At 34.3% G+C, this 12,112-nt stretch overlaps 2 protein-coding genes across 2 annotated transcripts; one reads left to right on the top strand and one right to left on the bottom strand.

Annotated features, from left to right (window-relative positions):
- The first annotated feature begins 562 nt into the window (after positions 1-562).
- LOC127545008 (olfactory receptor 7C1-like) lies at positions 563-1,498 on the top strand. The gene has a single exon (XM_051972006.1). It carries the CDS (start codon positions 563-565, stop codon positions 1,496-1,498), a length of 936 nt encoding a protein of 311 aa, XP_051827966.1.
- A 6,425-nt stretch (positions 1,499-7,923) lies between these two features.
- On the bottom strand, positions 7,924-8,886 carry LOC127545010 (olfactory receptor 7A10-like). The gene has a single exon (XM_051972008.1). The coding sequence runs from the start codon at positions 8,860-8,862 to the stop codon at positions 7,924-7,926; it is 939 nt and encodes a 312-aa protein (XP_051827968.1). The 5' UTR covers positions 8,863-8,886.
- Positions 8,887-12,112: the final 3,226 nt, after the last annotated feature.

Below are 12,112 nucleotides of genomic sequence, written 5' to 3'. Positions count from 1 at the left end.
CAGAAGGAGTAGAGATTTGATTTGTCCTGTTTGTTCCTAGTGCACAGAAGCAAGAGTGGTGACAGATTAACAAAGGAATCATCTTAGTCTCTGATTCACCAATAAGAGCTGTTCAGAAGTAGAATGGAGAGGTGGTAGGAATCTGTTTTTTGATACACTAAAGTCAAGTCAATATTTATTATATGTCAGACATTTAGAATTAAAAATACAAATAAAAATAAAGACACTTTCTCCTGCCAAGGGACTTATATTCCAATAATGAAAGACAATACATTGAAAAGGGAGGTGAAAAGCACTGGGAATGGTGGTAATAGTACCTTGTTTAGAAGCATGGTAGAGAAATACCTGTGGAGATGAGTCAGCATCTATAAACAAACTCTATAAAGGCACTGGACCCAGAAAGCTATGATCTCAGGGGACAAAGCTTCTGGAATTCTTTTCGTAAATAGTTTGGAGTTGTTTGGTCACTAAAATCTCTTTTAAATCTCAAATTATATAATTCTGTAATGACTGGATTTTAACTTCATTTTCTATTCCTATTTTTAGCTGACAGTTAAATCAAATGGGACCAGGAAATAAAACAAGCATCTCAGAATTCTTCTTCAGGTTTCCCATAAAGCAAGAGCAACAGCTATTTATCTTTGGGCTATTCCTAGGCATATATGTAATCACTGTGGTTGGGAACTTTCTCATTATGCTGACCTTTGGATCTGATTCTCACCTCCACACCCCCATGTACTTCTTCCTCTCCAACCTATCTTTTGTGGATCTCTGTCTAGTATCCACCACAGTCCCCAAGATGCTTGTGAATATCCTGACCAACAGTCAGGACATCTCCTATGTTGGCTGCCTCACCCAGATGTATTTCTTCTCAGCCTTTGCTTGTATGGACAATTTCCTCCTTACTTTGATGGCTTGTGATCGTTTTGTGGCCATTTGTCATCCTCTGCGCTATGCTACCATCATGAGCCCACAGCTCTGTATTCTGCTAGTTCTATTGTCATGGACTATTAGCCTTTTAGACTCTCTTCTTCAGAGTCTAATGGCAATGAGACTCTCCTTCTGTAAAGCCCATGATCTCCCATTCTTCTTCTGTGATCTTCCTCAAATTCTGAAGCTATCTTGTACTGAAACTCTTATCAATAATATCTTAGTTTATTTTACAACTGGCCTGCTGGGTGTTCTTCCCCTCACAGGGATTATTTTCTCTTATATTAAGATTTGTTCTTCCATATTGAGAATCCCATCACCTGGAGGAAAGTATAAAGCCTTTTCTACCTGTGGATCTCACCTTTGTGTTGTTTCATTATTTTATGGCACAGTTTTTGGAGTGTATCTGAATTCCTCAGCTCCCCATTCCTCCTGGAAGAGCACAATTGCCTCAGTGATGTATGCTGTGATCACCCCCATGTTGAACCCTTTCATCTATAGCCTGAGGAACAAAGACATAAAGAATGCCTTGCGGAGACTCATGAGAAGACCAATCTTCTTTCCATGATGGGTCATAAACCTGAGCCTTGGAATGTGGTGTCCGAAACCCAAAGCCTTGTGTCAGAAATACTGGCTTCCAAACATGAAGCCCAAGACTCTCCAGGATCATATCTTTCTGGCCCTCTCTTCTGTGTTTGATTACAGATTTCAAGAACTGCTTCATGACCTCTTTTTTTGGAGCTTCTATGATACTGACTTCTGGTTTGACAACTACTGCCCCATCAGACAATCTGCTGACTACAAAGACATGAGATCAGAAGAATTGTGCTGTATCCCTGAATTCACTGTCTTTCCTTGGCAAATTACTTGAGTTTCACAAACCACTATTTATTTATTTACCTTTTTAAATGAACATCTTAATATCTCTCACCTTTCTTTCCTCCTTCACAGTGTTTTTTCCCTTTATTCTTGGCATTGCATGATATAGTATATGTGAAATAGTTTTATAAATTTCAACATAAAACATTTAATAAAAATAATAATTATTATTACATAGTTTTTATAAATATGACCTCATTTTATTTGCAAAATAACCATGAGAGATAGATACTTTTGGTATCCTCATTTTGCAGGTGAGAAAATTGAGGCAGACAGAAGTTAAGATACTTATCCAGGATATTAGCAAGCTTCTGAGGATGCATTTGAATTCAGGTCTTCCAGATTCTAGGCCTAGCATTCTGTGCCATCTGATTTTTACAATTTACAGGGCATTGGATTTAGCCAACAACAACAACAAAAACAATAATAATAAACACCTCATACTATATTGAGCAATTCAACTTTTATACATATAAGTGTTAGATAGGTTAAGGGTAAGAGAGCACAAAGAATTAGTGAAATGAGAGAAAGCTTCTTGTAGGAATTAAGTCTTGGAAGAAATCAAAACTTTGCATTAAACCATTAAACCTAGAGTCAGAAAAAGCTGTATTCAAATGTGACCTCAAATATTTACTAGATGTGAAATTCTGGGAAAGTTGTTTAACCTCTGTTTGACTCAGTTTCCTAACTTATAAAATGGAATTAATAAATTGCAGGAGACCATTGGAGCAGAGGTGGTAGAGAAGTAATTCAGTGAGTCAAAAGTTGAGGGTAGGAGTTGGAAAAATTTGTGTATGCAATAAAATATATATATGACATAAAACACAATTATACATAATTATAAAGCATATAAAATGAATAAAATGTAGGAGCACTATCAAAAAGACTCCATGTAGAGGGTTGTACTTGAGATGTATCCTAAAGGAAGAGAAGGATTATATGATTGAGATATAAGGACAGATTAGAGCTGGTGGTGAGGGTTGGCCAATGCAAGTCATGGAAAAGGGAGATGCTGTATCTTAGAGTATAGGAAAGGATATAACATATTATGAGGTTGAAAAGATAGTATAGCAACAGGATTGTGAAAGACTTTAAAATATAGTCAGAGGAATTTATATTTGATTTTAGAAGTACTAAGTAGCTCCTAGAGTTGATGGAATAGCTAGCTCAGTAACATGGATATACTTGTATTCTAGGGACATCACAATGTATACAAGAAATAGTAGTAAGAGGGAGAGAGAAAAGAAGAGAAGAACCCAAAGACTTCTCTTTAGTCATTCATTTTTAAAAATTATTATTTTTTATAATAACTTTTTATTGACAGAACCCCTGCCAGGGTAATTTTTTACAACATTATCCCTTACACTTACTTCTGCTCTGATTTTTCCCCTCTCTCTCTCTACCCCCTTCCCTAGGTGGCAAGCAGTCCTATATGTGTTAAATATGTCCCAATATATCCTTGATACAATATATGTGTGCAGAACCAAGCAGATCTCTTGTTGCAAAAGGAGAATTGAATTCAAAAGGTAGAAATAACTCAGGAAGAAAAACAAAAATGCAAACAGTTTGCATTCATTTCCTAGTGTTCTTTCTTTGGGTGTAGCTGCTTCTGTCCATCATTGATCAATTGAAACTGAGTTAGGTCTTTTTGTCAAAGAAATCCACTTCCATCAGAATACATCCTCATATAGTATCATTGTTGAAGTATATAATGATCTCCTGGTTCTACTCATTTCACTTAGCATCAGTTCATGTAAGTCTCTCCAAGCCACTCTGTATTCATCCTGCTGGTCATTTCTTACAGAACAATAATATTCCATAACATTCATATACCACAATTTATCCAACCATTCTTCAATTAATGGGCATCCATTCATTTTCCAGTTTCTAGCCACTACAAACAGGGCTGCCACAAACATTTTGGCACATACAGGTCCCTTTCCCTTCTTTAGTATCTCTTTGGGGTATAAGCCCAGTAGTAGCACTGCTGGATCAAAGGGTATGCACAGTTTGATAACTTTTGGGGCATAATTCCAGATTGTTCTCCAGAATGGTTTCATTCGTTTACAACTCCACCAATAATGCATCAGTGTCCCAGTTTTCCCGCACCCCCTCCAACATTCATCATTATTTTTTCCTGTCATCTTAGCCAATCTGACAGGTATGTAGTGATATCTCAGAGTTGTCTTAATTTGCATTTCTCTGATCAAGAGTGATTTGGAACACTCTTTCATATGAGTGGTAATAGTTTCAATTTCATCATCTAAAAATTGTCTGTTCATATCCTTTGATCATTTATCAACTGGAGAATGGCTTGATTTCTTATAAATTAAGAGTCAATTATATATTTTGGAAATGAGGCCTTTATCAGAACCTTTAACTGTGAAGATGTTTTCCCAGTTTGTTGCTTCCCTTCTAATCTTGTTTGCATTAGTTTTGTTTGTACAAAGGCTTTTTAATTTGATGTAATCAAAATTTTCTATTTTGTGATTAGTAATGGTCTGTAGCTCATCTTTGGTCACAGATTTCTTCCTCCTCCACAAGTCTGAGAGATAAACTATCCTATGTTCCTCTAATTTATTTATAATCTCATTCTTTATGCCTAAATCATAGACCCATTTTGATCTTATCTTGGTATACAGTGTTAAATGTGGGTCTATGCCTAATTTCTGCCATACTAATTTCCAGTTATCCCAGCAGTTTTTGTCAAATAATGAATTCTTATCCCAAATGTTAGGAGTTTTGGGTTTGCCAAACACTAGATTTCTATAGTTGACTATTCTGTCTTGTGAACCTAACCTATTCCACTGATCAACTAATCTATTTCTTAGCCAATACCAAATGGTTTTGGTGACTGCTGCTTTATAATATAATTTTAGATCAGGTACAGCTAGGCCACCTTCATTTTATTTTTTTTTTTCATTAATTCTCTTGAGATTCTCAACCTTTTATTATTCCATATGAATTTTGTTGTTATATTTTCTAGATCATTAAAATATTTTCTTGGAAGTCTGATTGGTATAGCATTAAATAAATAGATTAGTTTAGGGAGTATTGTCATCTTTATTATATTCACTTGGCCTACCCAAGAGCATTTAACATTTTTCCAATTATTTAAGTCTGACTTTATTTGTGTGGAAAGTTTTTTGTAATTTTGCTCATATAATTCCTGACTTTCCTTTGGTAGATAGATTCCCAAATATTTTATGCTGTCAACAGTAATTTTGAATGGATTTTCTCTTTGTATCTCTTGCTGTTGGATTTTGTTGGTGATGTATAAAAATGCTGAGGATTTATGGGGATTTATTTTGTATCCTGCTACTTTGCTAAAATTATGAATTATTTCTAATAGCTTTTTAGTAGAACCTCTGGGGTTCTCTAAGTATACCATCATATCATCTGCAAAGAGTGAGAGTTTGGTTTCCTCATTGCCTATTCTAATTCCTTAAATCTCTTTCTCGACTCTTATTGCTGAGGCTAGTGTTTCTAATACAATACTGAATAATAATGGTGATAGTGGGCAACCTTGCTTCACTCTAGATCTTACTGGGAAAGGTTCCAGTTTTTCCCCATTTCATATGATGCTTACTGATGGTTTTAAATATATACTCCTGACTATTTTAAGGAAAGGTCCATTTATTCCTATACTCTCAAGTGTTTTTATTAGGAATGGATGTTGGATTTTATCAAATGCTTTTTCTACATCTATTGAGATGATCATATGGTTTTTGTTAGTTTGGTTATTGATATAGTTGATTATGCTAATAGTTTTCCTAATATGGAACCAGCCCTGCATTCCTGGTATAAATGATACTTGGTCATAATGTATTATCCTAGGGATGATTTTCTGTAATCTTTTTGCTAATATTTTATTTAAGATTTTAGCATCAATATTCATTAGGGAGATTGGTCTATAATTTTCTTTCTCTGTTTTCAGCTTACCTGGTTTAGATATCAGTACCATGTCTGTGTCATAAAAGGAGTTTGGTAGGACTTCTTCAATCCCTATTTTTTCAAATAGTTTATATAGTATTGGAGTTAATTGTTCTTTAAATGTTTGGTAGAATTCACATGTAAATCCATCTGGTCCTAGGGATTTTTTCTTAGGGAGTTGGTTAATAGCTTGTTCTATTTCTTTTTCTAAGATGGGACTGTTTAGGATATTTACTTCTTCCTCTGTTAATCTGGGCAAGCTATATTTTTGAAGGTATTCTTCCATTTCATTTAAGTTGTCGAATATATTGGCATAAAGTTGGGCAAAGTAACTCCTAATTATTGCTCTAATTTCCTCTTCATTAGTGGCGAGTTCTCCCTTTTCATTTTTAAGTCTAACAATTTGATTTTCCTCTTTCCTTTTTTAAATCAGATTTACTAAGGGTTTGTCTATTTTGTTGGTTTTTTCATAGAACCAACTCTTAGTTTTATTAATTAGTTCAATTTTTTTAACTTTCAATTTTATTGATCTCTGCTTTTATTTTTAGACTTTCAAGTTTAGTGTTTGACTGGGGATTTTTAATTTGTTCCTTTTCTAGCATTTTTAGTTGCAAGCCCAATCCATTGACCTTCTCTTTCTGTATTTTATGCAAGTAGGCCTCTAGAGATATGAAATTTCCCCTTATTACCACTTTGGCTGCATCCCACACATTTTGGTATGATGTCTCATTATTGTCGTTTTCTTGGATGAAGTTATTAATTATGTTTATGATTTGCTGTTTCACCCAATCATTCTTTAGTATGAGATTAATTAGTTTCCAATTATTTTTGGGTCTACTTTCCCCTGGCTTTTTGTTGAATGTAATTTTCATTGCATCGTGGTCTGAAAAGGATGCATTTACTATTTCTGCCTTACTGCATTTGAGTTTGAGGTTTTTATGTCCTAATATATGGTCAATTTTTGTATAGGTTCCGTGAACTGCTGGAAAGAAAGTGTCCTCCTTTCTGTCTCCATTTCGTTTTCTCTAGAGATCTATCATATCTAACTTTTCTAATATTATATTTACCTCTTTGACTTCTTATTTATTTTGTGGTTTGATTTATCTAATTCTGAGAATGCAAAGTTGAGATCTCCCACTATTACAGTTTTGCTGTCTATTTCTTCTTGCAGCGCTCTTAATTTCTCTTTTAAGAATTTAGATGCTACACCACTTGGTGCATATATGTTTAATATTGATATTGCTTCATTATCTATGCTACCCTTTAGCAAGATATAGTGCCCTTTTTTTTTATCTCTTTTAATTAGACCAAATTTTGCTTTTGCTTGATCTGAGATCAGGATGGCTACCCCTGTTTTTTTGACTTCACCTGATGCTTTTGCTTATGCAAATATATCCTTCAATGTCTCATCATTTCAGATGACTACACTGGATTCTTGAAGGCTTTGCCAGAAAATACAGCTTCCACTAGGTTTTAACACCATTGGTGAAGTTTTAAGAATAAGTTCATGGACAGATGTTATAGCTATTATCTAGGCACTGCTTAGTTAAAGATGAAAAAAAAATCAGATACCAATTAATCATTTTTTTGCAGGAGGGTCAAATAACACATGAAAATCATATATTAAAACACAGGGCATCTGAGTTGATGGAGGGACTAGGCACAAGATACCAACTGTCTTTTTTCTATTCCTCTTTTTTTCCACTTAAATTGCACACAACTGAATAGTAGAATAGTATGTAGTATGCTTTTCCATCCATACATTATTTCATTTGCTCCAAAGACCAGAACTTCTCTTGTGAACAGAACCGTTGCCATAATTCCATTATACAAATTCAAAAACTGAGGCTCAAAGGCATTAAATGATTTTACCAAGATACCTAGATTATCATGATATGAAAACCAAGGTCTAATTCTTTATCTAACACATATTTAGAAAAAAACAGATGTTGTAACAAAAGGCATAATGGAAAAAAAGTATCAACATTTTAGAAAATCCATAAATCAATGCCCTGATGAAGAACAGTCTCAATGACGAGTAAAAGACATCTAGGAAAAAATTATCCTCAACTTTAATCTTTGAATTGTCCTCACCTTCACAATTTGGATTCAATATTTCTGCCTTCCAGACTTTTGACTTTAAATATTAATGCCACACTTCAGAGCAAGGGCAAGATGCCATCAATGGTATTGGGGCATTTTGTTAATTAGTCTTCTGATGGCATCTTTTATGTCCTTGTTCCTCATGCTGTAGATGAAGGGGTTCAACATGGGAGTGACCACAGAATACATCACTGAGGCAACTGAGGTCTTCCAGAAGGAGTGGTTAGCTGAGGAACTCAGATATACTCCAAGCCCTGTGCCATAGAATAATGAAACAACAGAGAGATGAGACCCACAGGTAGAAAAGGCTTTATATTTTCCCATAGTAGATGGAACTTTCAATAAGGAAGAACAAATTTGACTATAAGAGAAAAGGATCCCTGTAAGGGGAAGAATACCCAGCAGACCAGCTGCAAAATACACTAAGACATCATTGATGAGAGGATCAGAACAAGAGAGCTTTGTAACCTGACTAATATCACAGAAAAAATGAGGAAGTTTGTTTTCCAAACAGAAGGACAACCGCATCACCATTAAAGTGTGGAGAATGGAATTTAGAAGACTGATACTCCATGAGATTAAAACCAGCCTACCACAAATCCTTGGACTCATTATGGTGATATAGTGCAGGGGGTGACAGATAGCCACAAAACGATCATAGGCCATCACAGTGAGGAGAAAATTGTCTAAAAAAGCAAAAACCATGAAGAAATACATTTGGGCAAGGCATTCAGCATAGGAGATAACTTTACTGTGTGTTATGATGTTCACCAGCATCTTTGGGACTGTAGTGGATACCAAACAAAAATCAACAAAGGATAAGTTGGAGAGGAAGAAGTACATTGGAGTGTGCAGATGGGAGTCAGAACCAATGGCCAGCATGATGAGAAGGTTCCCTACCACAGTGACCACATATATGCTTAAGAAGAGCCCAAAAAGGGGAAGCTGCTGCTCTGGCTTCTCAGAAAGTCCCAGGAGGAGGAATTCTGAAACATATGTTTGCTTTTCTGGTCCCATACATCAGGTATATCTACAAGGAAAAAGATATTGTAAAATCCTAAAATAGAAAAATAGGTACTTCACTTTTTTTGTAACAGAAAGAACACTAGAAATAGGATTCAGAAGACTCAAGTTTAAATTCCAGATCTGCCACTTACTGCCTATTTGACCTTAGGCAATCTGTTTTATTGAATTCAATTTCCTTATATGTAAAATAAAGCTGGATTGGATGAGCTCAGTTTTTTTTCTAGGCTTCATTTCTCAGGAAAATTTACTAATCCTACCTAGGACTTTAAAAATTATTAATGAAATGAAATATCTCTTCTGACTAACAATATTCAATGAAGTTAAAAGTATTCTGTGAGTCAAAGAAAAAACAGTGATAAAAAGAATTTAAAAAATGGAACAAAGCATTAATTTCAATTTTGAAGGGGAAAAACACATTTTTTTCAATTCAACAAATTGTTTGAATTGGGACTAAATATATATACTTTTATATAAAGGTAAAACATGTATAAAATAAAAACAATAAAAAGAAAAATTGAATTAAAGAAGGTATTTAAATGGCTATGACAGAAAAAAAGACATTTAAAATATGTAAGTAATTAATTTTTTAAAATCATGAAGGTAATTTCATCAATAATGGATGAAGAGCCAAAAGGACAATTTTGGGGTGGAAGGATTTGGGGAGGATGGCAAAAAAATTCAGACAATTTCAAGTTCTCCAGAATTTCCCCACATACAGAAAAATGTGCATCTCAGGATGAATATAGATTGGGGATAAACAAAGGAGACTCGAGATAGAACAGGAATCCTCTGACCACCTGAGAAGATCCAAAGAAAGACTCCAGGATGGTGTTTAATCAGTGTGAAGTGCACACACCTCCAGGCTACCTCCACAGAAATAGCTAGTAGGGAACCCTGGGGTTAGTTTATCTGGTCTCAGTCTAAACCAGAGGAATCTTCATCTCCTAGATAGCAGGAAGTCAGGGAAGACTAAGAGAACCTCTACTGATTAGGAATATCAGGCTCAGCTGTGCTTCCAAGACATGGCTCTGGAAGAGAGAGAATCAGCACGCCCACTGAATGCAGAAGCAGCGGGGCAGAGATACTGCTGGCTGAGGGCATTTGAAGGAAGGTGGGACTTTTGGTTTGGGTTTCAGGTGAGAGGGGAGAGTTGAAGTGAAGCTAGAGGGACAACCACCCTCAAACCTAGGATTAGAGGTCTTTGTACTAATAGTTTTCATTAAAAAAAAATGAACAGGCAAAGAAGAAACAACCTAACCATAAGAACTTACTATGGGAATAGGAAAGACCAAGGTTTATCTTCAGAGGAGGACAGTGAAGTAAAAAAAAGTCTTTTTTATCCCAAAGTATAATGTTAAATGGCTCTCTGTCCAGAAAGAATTTACAGAAGAATTTTAAAAAGTTTACAAATAAGGTGAGAGAGATTGAGCAAAAACTAAAAAAAAAAAAAAATAATAAGAATCATACAAGAAAAACAAGAAAATTATGAAAACGTTAATAGATTAGAAGATGGGATATAGAATCTTAAAGAAGAAATAGTTCTTTGAAAATTAGAAGTGGGCAAGGGAAAGCCAGTGAAAGCATAAGAGACTAAGAAATAACGAAATGAAATATAAAGAATGAAAAAATAGAACAAAGGTGAAAAATCTTATTAAAAGAAACAACAGCTCTGGAGAACAGATAAAGAAGAGAAAATATAAGAATAATTCTACTACAACAATGTAAGAGACAATCAAAGAAAAATGTCCTGGAGTTATAGAGCATAAGAAGAAAGTAGAAATAGAAAAAAAATCCATTGATCACCACATTAAAGATGTCCTTTGTGGAAAATGCAACTATTTTTGCAAAATATTGGTATTATTGCCAAAATTTGAGACTCCCAAATCAAAGAGAAAAATTTGCAATAAACAACAAAATAAAACAATTCAAATATGCTGGAGCTACAATTAAAATTGTGTAGGATTTATCAGCAGTCACAATAAAAAGCCACAAGTGCTGGAATAATACATATCAACAATCCAAAGAATTAGGCCTGCAACCAAAAATATCACATCCAGCAAAATTATCCATAATATTGAACAAAAAAGTGGATATTTAATATCCTCAAAGATTGTTAAAACTTTGTCTAAGCAAAATGAAAATTTAATAGAAAATTTAACATATAAGAGCCAATATCAATGATTAATTTAAAGGAACTCAACATAAGACAAATCATTTGTTTTTTCACATGCACATGTATATCATATTAAGATTGAAATCAGTAATTAGGCAGCTCAAAAGAAACATTGGGGCAAAATATGATCTGAGTCTAAAAAACAAAACTATCTAGGAAAAGGCAAAAATAATAGTTACATTATAAAAATTAGGTACAAAGGAAGAACCAACACAGTCATTAGAAGGGAGAGGAGAGCTCATAGTTCTAGATTAAATAAGGAACAGTACATACATATACACACACACACTTACACATGAACACCATGAAGAATATAGCAATTCTCCAATCTATAAAGGGAGGAAATACGATAAAGTAGGGTATAAAAGGATGTGTTGGATAGCAGTGGGACCAAGTATATAGATTAATGAGTAATGGATAAAGGACAAAATGGGATATAGAAAGGTGTATAAATTAATGAGAGTAGAATAAAGAGGGAAGGAAAGGATGGGTAGAAAAGATAAGGGAAGGATCCCTGGGTAAGAAGAGATTAAGTAATAGCAAGGCAAGCTAAGCATAGAATTAAAGTGTAAAAGTTAGCAGAAATAAGAGATAGAGGGAAACACTACAACAAAGATCAGGAGTGGAATTTATTAGGGAAAAAAAGTAGGGCTAGTAATTACTGATCTTAGGAGTCAAACTTCAAGATCAGTTAAGAGAAAAATCTACATTATATGTCAGCCATATTAATATTGTTTTAGATGCATGTTTACATATATGTATGTGCATGTGCGAGTATATATGAGTTTATATGTATGTGTCTATAGATACATGCAAATACACATGTATGTGTGAACACATATACATACACACATACATGTACACCTACATATACTTACACATAAATATATATACACACATACATATACATATATACATATGTTATCTATCTATCTATAGATCTGTACTTAACTGTAGTTTACTTGGGAGAGGTAGAGGAGATGAAAGGGGAAAAAAAGAATAAAATAAAAAGGTCATAACAGAGAACAAAAGAATAATGTAAAAGGAAGCTAAGAAAAGATGGATACT

Source organism: Antechinus flavipes, chromosome 1, assembly GCF_016432865.1.
Source record: "Antechinus flavipes isolate AdamAnt ecotype Samford, QLD, Australia chromosome 1, AdamAnt_v2, whole genome shotgun sequence".
Taxonomy (NCBI): Eukaryota; Metazoa; Chordata; class Mammalia; order Dasyuromorphia; family Dasyuridae; genus Antechinus; species Antechinus flavipes.
This window is presented reverse-complemented; position numbering and strand designations above follow the sequence as displayed.

Coding starts and splice junctions, on each gene's coding strand:
- LOC127545008 (XM_051972006.1), top strand. CDS start 563: ATGGGACCAGGAAATAAAACAAGCATCTCAGAATTCTTCTTCAGGTTT.
- LOC127545010 (XM_051972008.1), bottom strand. CDS start 8,862: ATGGGACCAGAAAAGCAAACATATGTTTCAGAATTCCTCCTCCTGGGA.